This window comes from Protopterus annectens, chromosome 10.part0 (genome assembly GCF_019279795.1).
Source record: "Protopterus annectens isolate FY-2018-M chromosome 10.part0, PAN1.0, whole genome shotgun sequence".
Lineage (NCBI taxonomy): Eukaryota > Metazoa > Chordata > Ceratodontiformes > Protopteridae > Protopterus > Protopterus annectens.
Genome location: NC_056744.1, coordinates 1,080,503,208 through 1,080,526,582, shown reverse-complemented (window position 1 = coordinate 1,080,526,582; position 23,375 = coordinate 1,080,503,208). Strand labels below are relative to the sequence as shown.

Below are 23,375 nucleotides of genomic sequence, written 5' to 3'. Positions count from 1 at the left end.
CAAACCCAAATTGATGGGGATCCAGGGTTAAAAAATTCTGAATGCCCAGATTAATGAGGTCTGAGAATCCATAGCTTTACATACCAGTATAATTATGGGAGGTCTGTAACTACAAGGGTTTAAAGTTGGGCCACCCTTGCGTAAGAGTATTACAATGTTTGTTTTCCAGGCTTTTGGAATGTAACCAGTGGAGAGGTTGTGAAGGAAGAAAGCCAATACTGCAACATCTTAGGGACAAAGGACTGACAAATCTCGCAAGACGTATGGTCATGGGAAACACCTAAACAGAACAAACACTGCTCGTGACATTCTTTATGGGGAATACGTCTCCTGCACTGGCATTTCCCCTTTCTGGATGGCATGAAGACCAACAACCAGAACCAAGGGGAAAAAAGAAGTTATGTACTCACAGTAACGTTCCATCTGAGTAGTTTTACTTCATTTGTCTTCAACCTGTGGGTATCAGATCCGAGCCAGCAACTTCACTAGCATCTGCTCCGAGCTCCAAGCTCCTCCCCTTATCCATAATACACTTCCACTACCTTCCAACCCCCAGATTGAGTTTGCTGAACCTTACAATGATAACCTGACATGAAAAATACTTATGACCTATACCTGCAGCCCGCAGGCTGTTCACATGACAAGGTCCGGGGGAAGGAGGGAGGGATGGCTGAAGACAAATGAAGTAAAACTACTCAGATGGAATGTTATAGTGAGTACATAACTTCTTTATCTGAAGTAGTTTACTTCATTTGATCTTCATCCTGTGGGACAGAGCCCCCAGCTACAAAACTCCTGGGTGGCCCTCATGGAAGGATATTCTGGAGCACTGTGGAACCAAGGATGCTCTCTTTCTGGAAGTCACATCCAATTTGTAATGGGAAATAAATGTATGAGATGAGGACCAAGTAGCTGCAGAGCAAATATCATCCAAAGAGACTCTAGACTAAAAGGCAGCAGACGTAGCCATGGAACTAGTCAAATGAGCTTTCACCTGACCTGGAGGAGACATGCCTCTGTCCTTATAGACCTGAAGGATGCATGAAGAAATCCACCTAGCAATAGTGACCTTGGAGATAGGTTTCCCCAGTTGATCGGATTTACGGAAATTCTTTGTCCTCTGTAAATAGAATCGTAACTGTCTATGAACATCCAGCAAGTGTAGTTTGTATTCCATTTTGTTAGCAAATTTAGGAAAGAACACGGGTAAATTGATGGTTAGATTGATATTAACTGGCAATGCCACCTTGGGAAGAAAAAATTGGTTGTTCTGAAAGGAAACCCTATCTCTGTGGAAAATCATATAAGGAACTTTGACGGACAAGGCCTGCAGTTCTGAAACCCTTTTAGCAGAGGTAATAGCCACCAGAAATGCTGTTTTCCAAGATAAGAATTTTAGATCTGTGGTTGCAGCAGGTTCAAAAGGCAGAGCGACCAGAGCTTGAAGAACCATAGTAAGGTCCCATGGGGGAGCATGATCTTCGATAGGGGGACATAACAGAAAAGTCCCTTTGACAAAAGCTTTACACAGTCTGGAGGAGGCTAAAGAGGCAGAATTCTCACCCACATGAAATGAGAAATGGTAGCCAATTGAACCTTGACAGTAGAAGAACTAGCTCCGTGTTGGAAAAGATCAGCTAGAAAATCAAGAATGGCAGAAATGGGAGCCATGAAGGGGTCTAAACTCCATTGAGAGGCCCAAAAGGAAAAACGTTTCCATTTACTGCAGTAAACCTTCCTGGTTGAAGACTTATGTGCAGCCACCAGAATAGACTTAACTGAAGAGGACAATCCAGGAGTCCTAGTGATCATGGGAACTGGAGCAGTCAAGCTGTGAGCTTCAAACTGTCCAGGTTCAGATGAGGAACCCCCGATGGGTGTGAAATCAGATCCTGAATGAGATCCAAGATCCAGTGCGGAGCCAAAAGATGAGACCAAAGGAAGGGAAACCATACCTGGCGAAGCCAAAACGGGGCAATGAGGATCACATTGCTCCTCGGTCGACAAGCTTTCTGTAGAAACCTCGGAATAAGAGGTACTGGAGGGTAAGTATACAGAAGACCTGGAGGCCAAGCATGGACTACAGCATCTCTGGGGGACTCCCCCGGCAGGGGATTCAGAGTGAAAAACTCACCGCACTTCACGTTGGAAGGAGATACGAAGAGATCGCAGCAAGGCTGACCCCCATTCTAGGAAGATCTGCTCCGCTACTGAAAGATTCAGATACCACTTGTAAGGCATCAGAATAGTCCGACTTAACCTGTCCGCTAGAATGTTGGACCATCCCGGAATGTGCGCTGCAATGAGAAAACAACCGGAGGAGATCGCCCATTCCCACACTCTCATGGTCTTGCAACAAAGGGGGTAAGACCTGGCCCCTCCCGGTTTGTTGATGTACCAGACCACTGACATGTTGTCTGACTGAATTGCAATGGTTCCCAGAGGAAGAAAGGCATGAAGGGCCTGCAATGCTAAAAGGACACCCCTCATCTCGAGAATGTTTATGTGCAAGCTGGTCTCTACAGGGGACCACAGGCCTTAGACTGTCCTGCCCAAACAATACCCCCCCACCTGAGTTGGGAGGCATCACTGTGGCTTGGGCAGGGGCTGGAACAAAGGGTAGTCCCTCCAAAATGTCCGGAGAACACATCTACCATATAAGGGACAACTGATGGACTCGACTGAGATGCATTGGATACGACAATGGAAGTTCCAGCAGGGACCACTGTACAGCTAGTGTCCACTGTAGAATTCTCATATTTAACTGGGCACACGGGAGAAGCATTATGGTCACCGTCATTGAACCTAAGGCACTCAACACTAATTCAGCCAATGGAAGATGAGAATGGTAGATTAGAGAGATATGCATCCGCAGGTTTTGTACTCTCTCCGAGGTCAGGAAGATTTTGCACTGTAATGTATCTATCCTTGCCCCAATATAGTCTGTCACCTGGACAGGATTTAGGAGTGATTTGGATGTGTTGATTGTGATCCCCAAATGCAGGGTAAGGTTTAAGAAATAATCCCTGGTTTGAGAGAGTAGACGCCTGGTGGGAGCTGTGAGGAGCCAATCATCCAGGTACGGCTAGACCTGAATCCCCTGAAGCCTCAGGTGAGCCGCTACCACCTCCATCACTTTGGTGAACACCCTTGGTGCTGTGGTGAGAGACCAAAGGGTAGGGCTCAAAATTGGTAATGATTGAGTTCTAGCCGGAAGCAGAGGAACCTCCTGGAGCTTCTGTGCATCTTTATGTGATAATAAGCATCCTGGAAGTCTAACAAGCACATCCAGTCGCTCTCTTGCAGGTACAGCATAATGGACTGTAGTGTGACCATCTGGAATTTTTCTTTGGCAACTGACAAGTTCAGGGTAGATAGGTCCAGAATGGGCCTCAAGTCCCCAGTTTTCTTTGGCACAAAAAAAAACCTGGAGTAGAAGCCCGATCTGGAATGATCTGGGGGGATGGTTTAGATGGCTTGCTTTCCTATCAGCTTGGAAATTTCCTGTGCTGCTGTCTCCCTTTGCATGGATGGTACATCCGGGAGGTGTTTGGGAGATTTGGGAGGACCCACAAAGGGGATAGAGTATACTCTGGATATGATCGGAAGCACCCAGTGGTCTGATGTTATGGACACCCATGCCACTAGGTGCAAGGACAATCTTCCCCTGACTGCCTCCAGAGCAGAGCAGTCGGGCCACCCCTCAGGGTTGCTGTCTGGGCCTGTCCAAGAAAGGTTTTCAAGACCCAAAATTCCTCGGACCCCCTCTGTCTCTGGGCCGGCGTCTATTCTGTCCCCCCCCTGCCTCTGGGGGAAGAAGAGCCCGGAGTGTCCCAGGAATACTGTGACTTCCTGAACCACATCTTCTTTTGCCCTCTCTAATTCCGGGAAAAGGATCTTTCAGGTTTCAAGAAGCGGATTCCGACGGCAGACAGTGTCTTCCCATCCTTCTCACTCTGGACTAAAGTCTCTTTGATGGTCTTATCAAAGAGAGTAGAGCTGTCATAAGGAGCATTGGCAAAGGATGCCTTGAAAGGTTCAGAAAATTGACATAGTCTGAGACAGGCGTTGCGCCTCATGGACAAGCCAGACCCAGCCGCCCTAGCCGCTCCTTCAGTAGCATGTGAAAGGAGTCACATGGACAGGTTGGAGACTGCTTTCAAAGTGACCGTCCTTGCATAGAATGAGTCCCTGTCCTCCTGCGACATGGACTTAGGGGGAGACTCCGTCAGCTCCTTGACCGGAAAGCATAAGTCTCGTGACATGGGCCAGGTAGTTCAGCACCCTAATAGAAAAGGTAGCTGAAGCATAAACCCGCTTCCCTAAGTGGTCCATCATCCGCGACTCTCGGTCAGGAAGATGAACAGAGGAACTCTCCTGGGCTAATTCCTTCTTTGTGGCTGCCGATACCACCATCTATGGGGGAGCCCTTGTACAATGCTTGCCTATCCGAAGGTGGACTCAAGATCTTGTCAGGCCTTTTGGGAATTGGTTCAATGGTGTCTGGCTCCTTCCAGGCCCACGATGTGACCAAGTCCACCAATGGATCTGTGAGAGGGGACACCCAGGAAGTACATGGGCCTGTGCCGAAAGTCTCCAGGTACAACAGACTCGTCAGAAGAAGGTTTGGGGACAGACCAACCTCCCTGTTGGCAAAGGATTTCCATGATGTCTCCAAAGGTAACATCCTCAGGATGTGACCTGGGGAACCTTCCCATCATCCAAATCCGTATCCTCCGTGAGGGACTCGGGGGAGTCCAAGTGCCTCCTCTTACATGTATGCTTGCGAGTCATATCTCCAGTGGGGCTTTCCGGTGGGAACTCGCAAGCCACTTGTTCCTCAGGGGGAACCGTCTGGGGCTCCTCGAGCACGGGCTATCCCTCTGGTAAAATGACGGATAGAAAGAGCAGAGGAGGTCGTGGCAGAGTTTGAGGGGATAGTCAGGGGTCTCGATACAGTGGAGAGAACCTTTTCTATTATGTCGAAAGCCGAGGGAGAACGAACCTCCTCTGGAACCAATAAGGAAGCAGGTCTCCCCGGGTCCAACGAGAGAATCGGAGCCGGACCCAAAGTTGACAGAGCTCTGACGGAGGGAACTTGGCCCAACAAAGGTGGAGCCGATGAAAAAAGTTCCACTCCCTCGAATCTGACACCCAAGCTCTGGCTCTGAGAGCGGCTCAGATCCGACACACTCCAGGAAGCTGCTGGCATCGAGGTAGCAGGTACTGTCGATACCAACCCCCTGACTAAAGCCATCCTCAGATCAGAGTACTCCGAATCCGGTGGACGGATCGGAGAAGGAGAAATACGTGTAAAAAAAGGAAGCAAGCTCTCCCTTCCTGAGGGAGAGGGGGCTGGCAAGACCCCCATCTGGATCGGAGTATGTATGAACCTCCTCATCATTTTATCCATGTTGACTTCCTATAAGGAATGTGTGGACTTCGACGAGGCCACTGACTCTGACTTTGCGGGTCTGGGCACCGAGGCCCCAGGTGTAGAGCATGTCTCCTCCGGCTCCGGGGAAAATCTCGGAGATCGGAGCCGAGGGGAGTCATGGATCCTATGAGTCCTAACAGGTGAAGACAAGTCCGGGGACCTCTTACGTTTCTCCGTCCTAGATTTTGGCTCTCTCTCCTTCTCTCTGCCCCTTTTCTTCTCCGCTTCCACAGGCTTTGAAACAGGAGGTTGAGTCCCAGCATGGGAGGGTGGAGAAGCAAGGGCAAAAGAAGAAGGAGAGGTGGCCACAGCAGCCGCTGTGACCGAAGCGGAGGACGAGCCAACCGCCTCAGAAGGGGGAAGAAGGCCTTTCACGGCCAACTTAGCATTCCTGCCCTTGATTGTGCGTGGGTTAAAACCTGCGCATATAGAGCAGTCTGTACTAAGATGGGCCACACCCAAGCACATTACACAAAGAGTGCGGCCATCTGCTGGGGACATCTTACGGCCACACTCAGTGCACTTTTTAAACACCGGCTTATCAGCCATTTATGCAAGAGGGAAAACAAGTATACAGAAAAAAAATATATCATTTTCCCAGTGAAAACCACTCACCACACACACATACACACACACACACACACACACACACACACACACACACACACACACACACACACACACACACACACAACATACTGAGGGGGGAGAGGAAGAAAGTACACTCACTAACTGTGCTAAACTAAGCTAAATAAGACTAAAGTTTTAAACACACAATGCACCAAGTGAGGGGAGGAAAAGGGGGATCTACACTAATCACTATCTTAAAATTAGCAGAGAAAAAAGGCTTTCTAAAAGCTTTAATACTCACTTACTACTCGGAGCTCTGGAGATCACGATGCTTCAGCTAGCCACAGCAAACAATATCTGGGGGTTGGAAGGTAGTGGAGGTGTATTATGGGTAAGGGGAGGAGCTTGGAGCAGATGCTAGTGAAGTTGCCGGCTCAGATACAATATGGATCTGGTATCCACAGGTTGAAAACCAAATGAAGTAAACTACCTCAGATAGTAAGAGTAAAAAAAGTCAAAAACCCCAATGGGGCACTTTATCTGAAAGAGGTAGAAACCAGCAGATGACCGAGTGTTCAGATCGATGATCGAAGATAGCGTTCGGACTGGCGGCAAAGACGATCTGAGGATGGTACATCCAGACATAACTCTTATGCCCTACGCCATGCACAGGGAGCATACTGCATAACCTTTACAACCAAAATGCTTTTGTATACTGGGTGGATGTCAGGCTACCCTTGGCAGGGGACCTCTATTAGGTTCACAGGTAAGTACTAGGCTATCTGTCCAAGGGCATTTATAAGCCTAGCCAGAATGTGTTGGCTTTTGCCACCCCCTCAGATTAGTTCCCTGTGCCTCTGTCCAGCAGAGCCATTAGTTCCCTGCGCCACTGTCCAGCAGAGCCAATGCAGTGATCCCCGGAGTAAATTTTCGATTTCCCATCCACCAGTCAAGATTTCTCTTGAAGAGTGTTAGTGAGGGACTCTGCCTGATGTATACTGGAATCCTGTTCCAAAGCACGGGGAGTCTCTGGGAAGAGGAATCTGTCCCTCCAGCATGTCCTATTTATCGTTGTGGTGAGGTTTATATCTCTAGAGCGTGTGGCTCTCCGGGATTTTTTTTTTTTTTTTTTTTTAGGTGGAGCATGTCCATCAATTCTGGGTTGGACATGGCCTTGTATGTCAGGCAGAGATCACCTCTGAGTAAGCAGTATGCAACCGAGTACAGCTGGAGTTTCTTGAGTCGGGCTGCATAGGGCATCTGTTTGAGGCCAGTAATCCTCTTGGTGAGGTACTTTTGCGGTCTTTCCAGCTGTTGCAGGTGTCTTGTAAGGTACATCCCAAATGGGGCTTTGTATTCTATGATGGGTCTAATAAGTGAAGAGTAGAGAGACACAATAACCTCTTTTGTTCTAGATGCGAACCCTTTTGTGATTAGGTGGGCCACATAAAAGGATTTTCTAACCACCTTGGCAATATGATTATCAAAGGAGAGATTACTATCTACTTGGGTCCCCAGATCCCTTATTATATTTTCTGTATTTAGGGGACTACCACCTATGTAGTAGTTCGCGGGTACTTTACTTTTTCCAAAGGGAATGACTATGCACTTTTTGGCATTTAGCTTGAGGCCATGATTTTGACACCAGGTATCAGTCTCAGTGAGACCCTTCTGGAGGGTGTCTGTATCAGCCGGAGAATCAATTATGGCCCCTAGTTTGCAGTAGTCTGCGAACTTGGTCAGCCATAGTTCTCCTATGCTTGCCTGTACCTCTGAAAAGTACATACTGAACAGGAGGAGTCCTAGGACTGAGCCCTGGGAGATGCCACTTGTAACCAGTTTAGAGACTGACATAGAGCCTGCAACTCTCACCATGTGGGTTCTATCCATGAGCCAGTTGGCAACCCATCTCATGACGTAGGGGTTTATGTTCAAGCTGGTAAGCTTGTCTATAATACTAGAATGGGGAATGGTGTCAAAAGCCTTTGCGAGGTCTAGGTAGGCTGTGTGGACCTCCTTTCCCTTGTCTAATGCCTTGGTAACTGTCTCAAAGAAGTCCACCAGGTTTAGGAGGCATGATCTGCCCTTAAAAGTCAAACTGGGTAGGGTCCAAGGTTTGGAAGTTCCCAATGTCTCTGTTAATGAGTTCCATGATGATGCACTCCATAGCCTTGCAGACCAGGCTAGTCAGGCTTATAGGGTGATAGTTCCTGGGGTCCACTGTGGCTCCACCTTTGTGGAGTGGGATAACTGTCGCTGTGGCCAATCTGTGGGTAAGTAGCCTGTAGAGAGGCTGAGTTTGAACAGTGTGTTTAGGTGAGGGGTTAGTACATTTTGGAGCTTTTGTAAGACACAGCCTGGGACACCGTCCGGTCCCAATGAAGCTATGAAGAATATTGTAAAGAATATTGTAATAGTGAAAACAGGGAAATCTACGGTTATGATAAGATTTTACAAAATTGGACTTTCTACAGTTAGCTATGAAGGGGCAATAAGTACTGTTCAGAGTGACATTGACATACAGGAGTTCAAAGTTGGTGGACTGAGAAATCTGTCATGAGGTGATAATATTTTGGACAAATGCTGATAACGTCCACCCCCCCCCGACACAACTGCCAGTTTGTATAAAAAAAATTATAGCTAGTAATCCATGTATTTTTGGATTTAGTATCTTAAGTTTTGAATCCATGTTTCTGTAACTACATATAAATTAATGTGTTCAAGCTGCAGGACAACCTCATGTTCAGGTATTGTTTTGTGTAGAAACTTGGTGCTGGGCAGAGCCACTTTAATGTGTTCCAGATTAGAAGTTACTACACTGGAATGTCCAGCAGATGGGATGGACTCTGCCTAAAATGGCATCATGGGGGCAGCAAAGGGTTTAGCCAGAATGTAAAATCCTTGGTAAGAGAGGTGCAGACCATTCTTAGCAAATGACACCAGCTATATAGCCAGTTATTAAGGCCAATTATCTTATCTTTGAGTCTTGGCATCATTTATGATGACAAAATAACATTCAAGACTAATGCCTTTTCTACCTTGGATGCATGCATAACAAGCTTTATCATGTCCTTCTGCATGTCTCTTTGGGTACAGCATCCAAGGTCACTCACTCACATGTGGGCCACTTTCAGCTCACAACTGCATTTGTTAGAATGAAGGGTTCTAAGAACCAGTGTTAAATCCTGGATCCTGGCTCCAGAAAGGCAGCTATCACTTTATTCACATCCAGCCTGGAAAGGGTGGTGTCTGCAAGCCTGACAATGTTGTCACCTATTGCTAAATCATTACTGTGGAAACATACAGTCTCATTGGGCCTTAAGGCTAAGAGTCTGCACCCTTCTGACTTTTAGCAGAAGTATGCATACTGGCTGTGGGTATGCAGCATAAAGCTGGGTGTGTTGTTTCATGAACTAATGGCTGAGGTTTCTTAGCCCTTAGTCTGGGAGGCTTATACGGTGTTCCCTTAACCTCAGCATATGTTGATTTAGCAGAGGAGGTCTGTTCTCTCTCTCTCTCTCTCTATATATATATATATATGTGTGTGTGTGTGTGTGTATACACACACACACACACACACACACACACACACACACACACACACACACACACACACACACACGTGTGTGAATTTGTCCATGACCACTGTGATTCCCGAACATGTTCTGAGGTGGAAGGTGGCCTCCTGTTCAGTAAATACTTGCAACTGTCACATACTGAATCATTGCAAGGTAGAAATAAAGTGCTTTTAGTAAACAGAAAATACATTACATGCATTTTTCATTTTGTGCTTGTATCTCTGACTGAATCAACATTTCTGTAAGTTGTACATGTATCGTACGGTTACATATACATGTGGAGCTTTTCTCCCCAGGCATCCACTGAAAAAGGACATTTTGACAGTTGGAATTTCCTGATAAATGTAAAATAAATTAAAAAATAAAATAAAAAAAGCAGTTGCTACATTGCCTCAAACACCTAGTGCTTTCAGACTGATTACGTGTGGAAAAACTGACTAAAATTCCATAATGACCAGTAACAAAAGGGTATAAGAAAAAAAGGGAAGGTTAACTTACTCTTGTTACAGGACAGATTGTACTAGAGAAATATGACAATACGGGATATGGCTAAATGATGCAAGAATAAGAGATGTAACTACTTTAGCATTTACAAGTGAAAAGAAATGTAAAAAGGGACAGAAAAATGTAGCAGCAAATGGTAATTGGTAAGGGCAATCTTAAACCAGGCAGCTTTACCCAAGTAGGCTAATTTAGTTTCTATCTAAATAGTAGTACCACTGAGCAACAAGTAGCCTAACATAACTGATTTGGGTGCACTTACAGTAGAGCAAGTTCAGGAAGGTTTGCTAGCTCCTGCAGAGCCTGTTCTACTGAAAAAGATAGATGAAACAAATAACTTGCAGCCAGAGGAGAAAACCCTCTTGCCCATTACGTCCAAAGCCTTAGACTCACTGACAGGTGGTAAGATGAAAAGGTGATATGACATTTTAATACCTATGATGGACCAAAGAAATTACACAGGAATTCTGAGATACTTGCTCAGTGATGCTTAGCCAGTATTTCACTCCGCTGTTATAAGGGTTCAGAGTAAGGATAGTTGCCTTGGAAGCATATTTAGTTGTGCTTCCAGGCCAATACACATGGCAACCTGCATAACAAGCTTGGGAGGGGTGCAGTTGAAATATCCCAGGGTTCCTCATCGTTCTTGCTACATACTAATTAAGGCATTTTTGAGGGAAAGAAGCAGAAGTAACATGCCATTCCTTAGCAGACAACATAATCCTGTGAGGTTTCTGTAAAGAAGGTAATTTGAGATAGGGCAGTTTCACTGTTTTCATTTGTCTTACTTAACAATGACCTCTAAATCCTCAGAACCTCCTTTCAAGGAATGTCAGAGACAAAGAAAAGCTTCCATTCATCTAGCTCCAGAAGGAGGTGGACAGGGTTTACCAGGTGCAAAAGGCTGCTGCCAAGTGCCTGACAATCTGGTACTGGCACTACAACTGCATGGCAGAGACTGTGCTGAGTCATGAAAGGCATTTCCTACACGCAGCTTGGCATGCACATCAAACTACATTTCTTAAAGTTATAGTCCTGAATCAGCAAGGTAAGTTTTACTAGAGCACAACCATGTCTGGGGAATTCTGATGGGCTCAAGTAGTGAAGGAATGCCTATGGGAAACTCCATGACTCTACCCAGTAAGCCTCCTTTGACCCTGATCAATACAACATGTAGACTCTTTGATCCCAAGGCATTTTTGGGGAACTTGAGAGTTCACTCTACATAAGTGGATTAGCTGCACTCATGCTCTGGATGCTCAAATGTGAAAGAGTTAAAGCAGACACCATGAGAGACATTTCTCAAAGTGACTGCCAGGGTTGTACTTACAGCAATCATTTTCTAGTTGGTCAATGATGGGTGCAGGCATTATCACTCACTAGCTGAGGGAAAGCTTACAAATCATAAGGAAAGCAAGGATGCTTTGCCAGTAGACTTATGAGAGTTGGTTTTGATCAGTATCTAAATGATTGGATTCTCTTGCCTTCCATGACCTGCTTTCTCCAGTCCATGGTTCAGATCTCTTAGCCTCTGTTTGCTAACTGCATGACTGAACAAGTCACTTAAGCAGACAGTGCTCTGGTGTAGTTGCAGAAACAGGGCTATGTTTTCTCCTTTTCTGCATGCCTAGTGACTACCTATTAACCTACAAACCTATCCTGAAAATAAATGCAATTTTTTCTGCATTCCCTGTAGTTGGCTGCGCTGATGCACTAGAACTTGCAGCAATGCTACACACCATACTCCTTTTCCTTCGCAATGCAGGTGAAAATCAAACACAAGAATACTTGAAAGGCTTTGGCATTTTTAGGCGTCAAATGATGAATGTTAGGAATGAGAAACCCTAAATGGGTAAGCAACAGGAAGGAATAAAGATGCTAGAACAAGTTCTTCAAATGTGGTATACTGCATAACTACATGTGTCAGCTGGAAAACGAAGCATCTGCAAGTATAGCAGCTAGAGAAAATTTCAGATTTGTGTTAACCTGGAGATATCTAAGGAAGGAATCCAATGCTACTCACTGCAAAAGGCCTCAAAGTCAATTTATCCTGTTATAAACATGGTGAAAGTTAAACATGCATGTGTCCAACACATGGAACAACTTCATGTGCGCAAGTTGTGCAATAAGATCGGAGACAGTATACTCAGTGGTATTTATACGGTCTCACTTTACCCTGGGGACACCAGGCATGTAGCCTCCTTGTCTACCAACTACTACCACTAAATCTTCAACAGAGGGCTCCACATCAGCTGGCTAGATGTACTCATGCTCTGGATGCTGGTATGCAGGGAAGTCAGTATGGAGGTTGCAGCACACTGGTACAGTGATTAAGACCTCTGCCTTATAGTTCCAGTGCCTAGCACCCAATTCTGACCTTCATTCAATGCCTGTATGGAGTTCTACATGTTTTCCCCAAGACTACACTGTTTTTTCTAGGTACTCTGGGTTCCTGTCATCTTCCAAAAACATGGTCACTAGTTGTACTAAAAAATGTCCATGCATATAATAAATTTACCCTTGCCCTCATTAACTGGTTATGGCTGAAACTGGTCAGACCAGTCTTTTTAAATACTACTGAAATTTCTTTTTCATTTTCAGTATCCTAAGCACACTTGCATTAAAACTAAGAAAATGTAGAGGTAAAGTGCTCCTATACTGAATGTCATGATGACAGCAAACTACTTTTCAGTGTCTAGGGACAACATTTAGGTCAGCAGTACAAAATCTTACCGGTATGGAGGCCATTATGAATTTTTTCACCACTAGGTTGATCTGCAAGGGCACTGAATAGCTGCAATTTTTCCTTCAATTCAGCATCTTGATAGTCCATGTCATTTTGATTCTGGATATATAAAATAAAACATTACTTCAAATTATTTTACAACAGTGTTTTAAATGCTTTTCAATTTAAAAAAATCACATTGTGCACTGCATATGTCTTCATTTTAAACAATTAAATTGCTCAGAAATTCAACAATGTAAAATTTTAACCCATTTATTTTTTACAAGAAAACCAGAAAGTAGTTGTCCTTCAGAGTTAATGACATTAAGAAAGCCTGTGATAGGATGAAACGTAGCATGGTCTGAAGAGAGAGCATTTTGAAAGACAGTACCTTCAGATACGTGTTCAGGATAGACACGTCTAGTATGGGTCTCCATTGCCCCTCTTTTCTTTGGATTAGGAAAATCCTGGAGTAAAATCTTTTCCCCTTAAAGTCCTTTGGTATTTGCTCAATGGTGTCCTGATTCAAAAGGTCTTGAATAATGGGAGCCAGAAGGGATATTTTGTTTTGATGATGTGGCATGCCTTTCAGAGGGGAATATTTTCCAAAGACATGGCATAGCCCTCTGTGATGATGATGGACAGGACCCACTTGTCTGTGGTAACAGCTTCCCACATGGCCAGGGAGAGCAATAGTCTTTGAAAAAGACTGGTATGAGGCTGGGCGGGGGACTGCCTGGGTACTTCCTATGGAATCTAGGAACTGAGGACAGTAGGATCTTTCTGCAATCTTTCATGGTCTTGAACTGGTCTAGTAGAGTTTTGTGGACTGGCTGCCTGAGGGCCAAACTGCAAGTCTTTGTACAAGGGCGGGTCTAAAATTTTTGATCTGAAATTCTCAGGTATTGGTCAACTGTGAAGCCATGCATACCTGCAGATAACAGATCCAGTGGCAGCTGTCCTAAAAGAAGCATCCACAACATTGTAACTGCATTTAATGCAGTGTCTGGCAATCTGCATGGCCTGCAAAAGTAAGCTCTGCATTTGGTGCTTAGACATTCTTACATAAATATTTAAGGTCATCAGACCCTGTAAAACCTGTCTCGTCCTCTTAGGAACTGGAACATCAGAGATCTGCATGGATTGCCATTTAAAGTGTTTCATCATGAAACCACGTATTTTTTTTAGGAGTAGCATGTGGATGTGAAGACCCAAAGGAGTGGGGTTTCAAAGACATAAGTTTTAAACAACCCCTGTGAGAAATCTATCCACGCCTTCTCCCAAGTTGCTATGGGGCAGGACACATACTTAGTCTTCTGCTTTTTTTCCTTTTAAGTATAACATCTGCCTGGATGAGATCTGAGAGCCTGGGATCTCTTCCCCAGCTTAATTTGAGGGATGCCATGCAGTCCTTCAGAAATGATGAGATGCAGTACCTTGGATGTTCTGGCAGTCTGCAAGGCATCAGCAGCCGGACTCAGACAGGGGTCTTGGTATAAGGCAACTGTGCAGTAGCCTGACATACCATAGGTTCTGCAACCACAGGAGGTACCATCAGAGACAGAAATGTTGGATTGTGGATTCATGTGAGGCCTCTTCATTTTTTTATGACAGACGGACATCAGAGGATGTGGAGTATGCTATCTTGGACTGGGCCAAGCATTTAAGATGCTGGGACTTGAGAAAGGTGTTTATAGTAGAAAGCCAAGACTTAAGGACTTTTGGAATGGATGACTGACAGACTTGAGCAAGATTTGTGATTGTGTTCTAGGCCTAGACAAAAAAGAGACGTCCTACACATGTCCTTGTGTGGAATCTGCCTACTGCACTTGCACTTACCCCTCCTAGCTGACATCTACAACTTTCACCAAATATCGTAAGATAAAAAGGAAGGTACCCCAATGGGGCACTTAAAAGTTCAAAGTAAAGGTACCACGGACCAAACAGCGAACAGTCCAACAGATGCATGACCTGCGCTCAGGCTGGCAGTGCGACAGTCTGAGAATCCATGCTCATACTGTCTACATACCCCAATGCATATGAGCTGACGTCATGCAGATGTACGACCTAGGGACATCTGACACATCCTAGTCTCTGCTCAAAAGGAAAACATTTTCAAGTTTGTTTTGTTAGGATAGCAAATGAATACTTTGACACCTGCTGAAAGGATAATGTGAAATTCCCTCAAGGAAAGGACCGTTTAAAGAAGCCATGGCTTAAGATCTCTAGGTTGCACATCACCTGAAACAGTTTTAGACACCTTCAGAACAGGAAGACTACATTAAATGCCAATTCTGCTTATTCTCACAATGAAGTAAAAATGTACAGGAGAACTGCCTTTTCACGAGAAGTTCAGAATATGAATGCTGTTTCACGCCAACAGTGAAAAAAAAACTTTTTGTTGCACTGTCTTACCTGAATTTCTAGTAAGGACAAAGATCAAGCAGAAAAAAAACAATCAGTAAAACCAAAAATAAAATCGAGCAAGGCTAGACTTTCCACTGTGTGATTCCTTAAACCTCTTGAATTAAAGGCAACATGGGATATATGAAAATGACCCTTTAAGGACACCAGGTGTTTTAGCTATATGGCAATTCTGAATGTCCATGACTTGTTTCTTTTTAAGTCTATTTATGTACAGATTCAGGCTAATAAAGTCAAACCCCACTAGCTGTGGACATGCGTGTTTCACACTTCTTATGGCATCATCAACCCAACATAAGTGGAATGTTACTCCCCGAAAAAGATATTCACTTTCTGTGTACCCCCTCATCATTATATTGGATTGAAAATGAAAGGACAAATGGGCATAGTCCTATATTTCAAGGTACTGCTGTCACATCATGCCTCCTCAGCACTGAACACAAAAAATAGACACCTCCAGTGTAGCCTTTTGAAGTCACACAATGATTAAGGCTTAAAAACAAATACAGCACAGCAACATATTACAACATATTGCTGTCAGCTGTACATATACAGCATGCCTCCTTTCCCCTACCCCCAGAAGACTGCCACCTGTATATAAATCTGATTTCAATTGTGAAGAAAGTGAAGCAAAAAAAGCACCCACATTAATTCATTCCAATTTGTTGCTTCTACACAGTATAGTGGCCCTAGATAAGTTACAGTGACCTTGTTTGCATACCTCTGAGGTATGATTTTTGATGACCACACTGCCCAAGCTAACATACAAGTAGAATGACCTTCTGTGCATACCTTTGATGTTCTACTGTGTGGAAAAATTAAAAAAAAAATAATGACCACAGTATCCTGAGCCTCCACACTAACTATGGCAATCTGTGCCCATCTCTGAGTGGGGTCAGTTTTAGACTATGTGGGGCCCCATGCAGAAGACCCTACTAAGTCACATATCCAGACAAGAATGATGGACTCCAGAAGGTTCTAAATGTTCTCTGATGTATTTTATGCCCTATTTTTTTTGTTACCTAGGAGATTGATGCATACGCCTACCAGTTACCAGTATTACTTTTTACACACACACACACACACACACACACACACACACACACACACACACACACACACACACAAACACAGGCACATACACGCGCGCACACAAACACAGGCACACACACACAGGCACACACACACACACACACACACACACACACAGGCACACACACACACACAGGCACACACACACAGGCACACCATGCTATCTACTGGCAAACTGGAAGAACATCAATTCAGCTGCAACATGCATTTGGGATGTTGGAGGTAATAAGATCATCTGAATAAAATACAGAAAGAGAAGAGGCAAGGAGGGCATGCATACTTCATATAACTGGAGCCACAGGCAAGAAAGTACAGTTGTGTACACTTACCATAAATGTAGATGTTCGAGTGTATTCACTGTTGCAGTCATTACATTTGGGTAATCTGCTGGCAGGTTGCCCTCAGTCGGCCTGATTAACAAAGTCTTGGGTCCTGCGTCAGTTGCTGTCCCTTCTTCCATGACGTCAGGTCGTCAGGGGTATAAAACATGCAGCCGACGCCAATACATGAGTTTGTCTTGCCCCAGATGTCAGGTGCCCCCCACACAGGGAGCAAATAAAATTAAAAACACAAAAAATATACCTCCAATCCCAAAAGCAAATACACCAAAAGGGCTTTTAAGCATAGTGAAAGAAAGTAGAGGTATAGCCAGAGAAAAATAGGGGGCTGGAGGGAGGGTAACCAGGACTGCAACAGTGAATACACTCAAACATCTACATTTATGGTAAGTGTACACAACTGCACTATGTTCTTCATGTTTCACTGTTGCAGTCATTACATCTGGGTAGATTCCCAAAGCTATGGTTGGGTGGAGGGAATTATAAAGCATTAGGACCAGCTATAAGACCCTGCAGGACAGCAGTGGCAAAGGCAGCTCTGGATTTAGAGAAAAGTGGTAAATGATAATGTTTGGTGAACGTATGAACTGAGCTCCAGGTAGCAGCTTCTAGAATGTCCCTGATAGGAACACCTCTGAGAAAGGCTGTAGAAGTAGATGCAGCCCTGGTGGAATGGGATCTGATCCCCTGGGGGATAGTTTTTCCATGGCGCATATAGCAGAAATGAATACAATGGCTTATCCATTTGGAAGTGGTTTGCTTTGAAATAGTCTTTCCCTCTGCCCCTGCAGCAAATGCCACCAGCAGTTGTTCAGATTTTCTTTGAAATTTTGTCCTGTTTAAGTAAAATCTAAGTTGTCTGTATACATCCAATGAATGCAGAATCTGCTCCCCCTTGTTCTGTGGATTGGGAAGGAAAGTTGGCAAATGAATGGTCTGATTGAGAGCCACACTGGATACCACCTTAGGTATGAAGGATGGATTGGTCCTGAGAGATACCTTGTCCGCATGAAAAATGATGAAAGGTTCCACTGCCATAAGAGCCTGCAATTCAGAAATCCTTCCAGCTGAAGTGACTGCTAAAAGTAAAGCTGTTTTCCAGGAGAGAAGTTTTAAGTCTGCAGTAGCAGCTGGCTCGAAAGGAGGGACAGTGAGCTTTTCCAATACAAAATTAAGGTCCCAGGCAGGGGTTGGAGCTCTCCTGGGTGTTCAAGTTTTTGGCCCCTCTGCGATACTGCTTTAGCAGAGGATGAGAGAAGAGGGGAAGTTCTGTGTTGTAATGAGCTGAAATAGCTGAGGCATGGATTTTTATGGAAGAAAAGGACAGACCCTTGTGAAGCATTTCAGTTAAGTATTGCAAAATCGGAGGAATGTTGGTTACTGCTGTGCTTATCCCTTGAGACCGATTCCAGGCACAGAATCTTTTCCATTTGTCAGCATAAGATTTTCTAGTACTAGGCCTTCTCGCCTCCAAGATGACATCCATCACAGGTTTGCTGAGGGATGCTAAGGGTGAATTTAGGTGATTAGCCATGCTGCAAGATTCAAAATTTGGAGCTGTGTGTGCAGAATTTGGTTGTTCTGCTGAGACAGTAAGTAAGGTGTCTGAGGCAGGTGCCACGGTGGAAGGTGTGACACATTGCGAAGGAGTGGGTACCAGTGTTGGCGAGGCCAGTCTGGAGCAATCAAAATCATTTTTGGTTTGTCTTGTTTGACTTTTAGTAGAACTTTGGAGAGCAAAGGCAGAGGGGGAAAGGCATAGACTGATAGTTTTTTCCAGCTGAAGGATAGAGCATTCAATTTCCAGGCTTTTTTGTGATGAGTTCTTGTGCAAAATTTGTCCAGCTAATAGTTGTGGGGTGAGGCAAAAAGATCTATGTCTGGGCTCCCCCATTTGTGTGTCAACATGTTGAAAATCCGTGGTTCCAATTTCCATTCGTGTGGGTCCATGAGATTTCTGCTTAATTCGTCTGCCAGAGTATTCAGCTTTCCTGGCAGGAATTGAGCTTGTAGTTGTACTTGACAGGTCAGGGCAGTGTTCCACAATGCCATTGCTAGTCTGCAAAGGGGGTAGGAGTGTGTACCCTCCTGCTTGTTTATGTACCACAAAACCATGGTGTTGTCTGTCTTTATCATTAATTGTCCTGGATGAAGGTAGTCCTTGAAGGCTGTCAGTGCATTTTGTATGGCTAGCATTTCTTTTTGATTGATATGAAGGTGCATTTGATTTGGGCAACATTTGCCCTGAATGCACTTCCCTGCCAGATGTGCCCCCCCAAGCATAGTATGATGCTTCTGTAGTTAGGGTTTGGGCGGCAAGGGGTGGTGTGAATGACAGTCCCTTGTTTTGGTGGCAGGCCTCTGTCCACCATAGGAACTCTAGTTGCAGGCAAGGAACGATAGGAATCATTGTTTCCAGGCTGTGACAATGCTGACTCCATAGACTTTTTAAGTACCACTGAAGTTTCCTCATATGCAGTCTTGCATATGGAATTAGAAGAATGCAGGAGGGTTCATGGCTTGCAGTATTTGCCTGGCAGAAAGCAGGGTTTTTGTGGCCACCTGTTTGAAGTAAGTCACCAAATTAATTTTCTTCTCTGGCGTAAGGAAAGCCATCTGGGCAGTTGTATTCAAGCTTGCACCCAGGAATGTAATTTTTTGAGAGGGTACCAGTTGTGATTTATTTTCGTTTATAGTGTACCCTAGACAAATGCCAGATGGTTTAGAAGAGTGTCCTTGCTTTCTGCCCGAATTAGACAATCGCCCAGGTATGGATATATTTGAATATTTCTTTGCCTGAAAAATGCAATTACTGGAGCCAGGCACTTTGTAAAGACCCTGGGCGCAGTAGATAAGCCAAAGGGCAGTGCAGAGAACTGGTAATGCAAGTAGCCTGCTTTGAAGCGGAGGTATCTTCTGCAAGATTCCCTGATTGGGATATGCAGGTAAGCCTCTTTAAAATCTAGAGCATAGGAAGTAACTGGTAAAGAGTCAGCATCTTGAATTTTGGAATGTCCAGAAAGGTGTTTAGTGTAGATAAGTCCAGAATTGGACACCATGATTTGTCTTTTCTGGGTACCAGGAAAAGTCTTGAATAGAAACCTTGTCCCTTTTCCTCTTCTGGTACTGGTTGAATAGCCCCCATGCTCATGAGGGAAAGTACTTGTTTCTGGGCCTCTGCCCACTGATTTGGGGGCAGGTCTGGCCATCCGTTTGGAATTAGCAACGTGTGGAAATGAAATCTGTACCCTCGGATACTATATTTAAAACCCATTTGTCCTGGGTTATAAGTTGCCAGTTTCTTGCATGAAGAGCCAGCTTTCCCCCCAAAGGGGCTGCTATAAGGTAAGTGTTTGGTAAGTGTAAAGGGAAGTCATTGAGACTACTTACCATAGGGAGGTGTCTTGTTGTTTCCAGATTTGGAAGAGGAGGCACCCCATTGTTTTGTTCTGAAAGTCCCTTGTGACTGAAACCTGGAGCCTTTGGAATGTCTGGGTTTGACTTGAGTGGCTCTCGAAGGAACTAGAAAGGACCAGTTCTTAGTAGGCCAGTGCCTTCTAAATCTTGGAGGTTGCATTGTAAGAAATATTTCACAGTTTGCATAGATTTAGCTTTATCTTCCATCTTTTTTAAAACTTCTTCAGCCTTATTACCAAAGAGACGGTCCTGTTGTAAAGGAGCTTCCAACAATTTTGCTTTAACATGATCAGGCAGATTTTTCTCTTTGAGCCAAGCATGCCTTCTTAGCACAAACCCAGTTAGGCAGCCCTGCAAGAGGCCTCCAAAGAATCAAAACCACATTACAAAGTATGTTTTCCAACTTGTTCAGCTGAATGCAATAAATCCTGTAAATCTTTGTTTTCCACACAGTCAGAAATTAACATCATTTTCTGTTTAAGCAGTCCCATGACATGCGGTTGATATTTTAGCATATGAAATTGACAGTTTAAAGCCCTGATTGCCAAGGTTGCAGAAGTGTAAACATTCTTACTCCACCTATCCAGCGCCCTGGAATCTCTATCAGAAGGGGTAGGATTTTTAGCAGTAGAAGCCTTAATGCCCTTGGGACCCTGAGAAATGGTTTCAGGATCTGCAACAGGATTTTTGAAAAGAAATTTGTGGGAGTCAGGAACCCTGTAGTATCTGTCTGGCTTACAAGGAGCCGGAGGTAGAGAATCAGGAGCCATACTAGATTCTGAAAAAACAATCAACAATGTCTAGAACAGGAGGTATAGCCAAAGGCCTATGCTGAGGAAGAAGAAGAAAATCCCTAAGTCTCTTTTTAGATTCAGAGAAATTGTGACTTTCCCAGTGGAAATGTTCCCTTAAGGTATGTAAATTTTCCCCAAAAGAAAAATCCTCAGGGGGAGAAGCAGAAGGAATGGAATCTTCAGCATCAGAGTCCTCATAAGTAGGTATAGACAATTCCTGGTCATTAGGAGAGTCAGAAGAAATAGAATCCTGTTCAGAAGATTCATAATCAATGTCTTGCCTAGGCCTCTTAGAAGTGGGGGGGTTGGCTTCCCCTGATCAGAGTCATTAAATCTTCAGCCATTTTGATCATTTGTTTTTTAGGCATAGGGGCCTGCACATGTGGCCCAGGCGTTGGTTTTTTAGGCATAGGTCAAGATTTTGGCCTTAGTTTTGAAGAAAGCGTCGATCTAATATACAAATCTGTAGGCCTGAAAACACCCTCAGAAGCCGGTGCCTGCACAGCGGCTCCGGACCCATCCAAGGTAGAGACATTCACGGGTCCCATAACTGAAGCATCTTGTGGCATACTGGACTCCGAATGGGTCTCAGTAGAGGCCTGCGAATCAGAAGTAGTGGGTATCAGGGGCTGCGAAAGCGTCTCACTGAGTACCGGCGAACTGGCGACTGGCTTAAGAGAAGTGTCGTCGGCAGTTTTGGACCTCAACGACCTGTCTCTGTCTTTTTCTTTGCTTTTTTTAGGGATTCCGGTAGTCGGATTGCTAACAGACGGCATTTATGGATAATTAAAGCGTGAGCCAAAATATTTAGAAGCAAAAATGTACCGACTTTTGATAGTGCGTTAATTAAATAAAGCACAAAACCGACAGCAAGGTACGTTGTGGTCGGGGCCTAGGCAAGGAATACAGTACAAATGAAAATCCTTATGAAGTATTTACTTCCCACAAGTAATGCAATTATTAACTTTTACTGACATCGGTAAGGAGCAAGAAAAAGTTTCCGCAACGGGGTACTTAGCTTTTTAGTTTAAGACTTCAGATCTGAAACTTGAAAACAAAAATTTCAGGAGTCGGCCAACAGGCACTTGCGAACTGCTTCTGCTTTGTGCACCATGCGGCAAGAAATAAAGACAGACTGATGTAATGGTGTCGCTGCATGTTTTATACCCTTGAAGACCTGACGTCATGGAAGAAGGGACAGCAACTGAAGCAGGACCTAAGACTTTGTTAATCAGGCCGACTGAGGGCAACCTGCCAGCAGATTACCCAAATGTAATGACTTCAACAGTGAAACACGAAGAACATCTCAGAGATACGCATTGTGAGATAGCAACACTACTCACTGTGCCAACAATTTGTTCCTTTCCCACACATCCTCCACAGGCCAACAAAGACAGCTGCTTACTGTCTGCAATGCTGATATTTGACTGCGATGGAAAATGAAATAAATTATGGTCAACTTGTTACTCTTATGTATACTTATATACACTTCAAACCTGCCCCCAAACGTACATACACACATATATATGTATATACATGAACCACAACAGTGATTGTATTTAATGCAGATAAGCAATCCAAGTGAAACAATAAACATATTAGGAAACATATTTCAGGAATTTGTTAGTTTGCAGAATGATTCAAAATACCTTTAAGTTACTCATCGTAACATGATTTCTTGACAGAAAACCTGATTTCGGGATTTCATGATAGACAGCCTGATTTCCTGCCTGTCAGGAAAACTTCCTGACATATGGCAACTATATAATGCTTAGTATACTGTAAAAGTCTCTGGTAAAATCCAAACATCAGCAATGCAAAGGCTTCTTTTCAAAGGTTTTATTGTAGAGATGAGTGCTTTCATCAAATTTCTTCTTCAGATCATGTTGATATTGGTTACACTCTGTTCAGCAGTTCTGCTAAAGTATGATATTACTATATTTGTTACACTCTATTTAGTACATGTATTACAGTTAACTATATTCAGTACATACGTTAACAGTAGGGATTACCGTTCTGAAAAAAAAAATTGCTTAGTCTGTGCAATGTTTTTCTGCTAACCACTATCCCTGTAGCACTTACATGTTATTTAATTGTGGAGATGTTCTGTTAGGGACAATTTAAAGTCCGGAATAGTATTTTGGATTCATATCTGGCGGGAGGCTCTTCCATAGCAGAATGTGCCTTTTCAAAATCTATCATGATTTTAAAAAGAGACCTACTTAAAGAGATTTCATTTTTGTGACTATTTCTGAGGCAGTATGCCTTTTGTCTGAGAGGGAGTTCTCTCTTCAAATGAGGGCAGTAGCTTTCAATTAGAATTTTATACATCAGCGCACCTAAGAGATAGATTAATCCTTCAAGTGACGGGTATCCAGTTTAGAGTCTCAAGGGGGTTGCAATGATGCACATGAGGGTCTGCAAGTAATGCAAGTCTGCACATTTTCCTTTCTGCTGTTTAGAACCTGTGAGTGCAGTAAGCAGACTGAGGGATACGTT

General features: G+C 44.1%; 1 protein-coding gene across 1 annotated transcript in view; it reads right to left on the bottom strand.

The window, feature by feature from the left end:
• EFCAB14 (EF-hand calcium binding domain 14) overlaps positions 1 to 23,375 on the bottom strand; it is a 664,702-nt gene that overhangs the window by 131,479 nt on the left and 509,848 nt on the right. Inside the window, exon 7 of the mRNA XM_044085823.1 lies at positions 12,820 to 12,931. Coding sequence (XP_043941758.1) covers positions 12,820 to 12,931 — 112 coding nt within the window. The remainder of the gene's footprint in view (positions 1 to 12,819; positions 12,932 to 23,375) is intronic.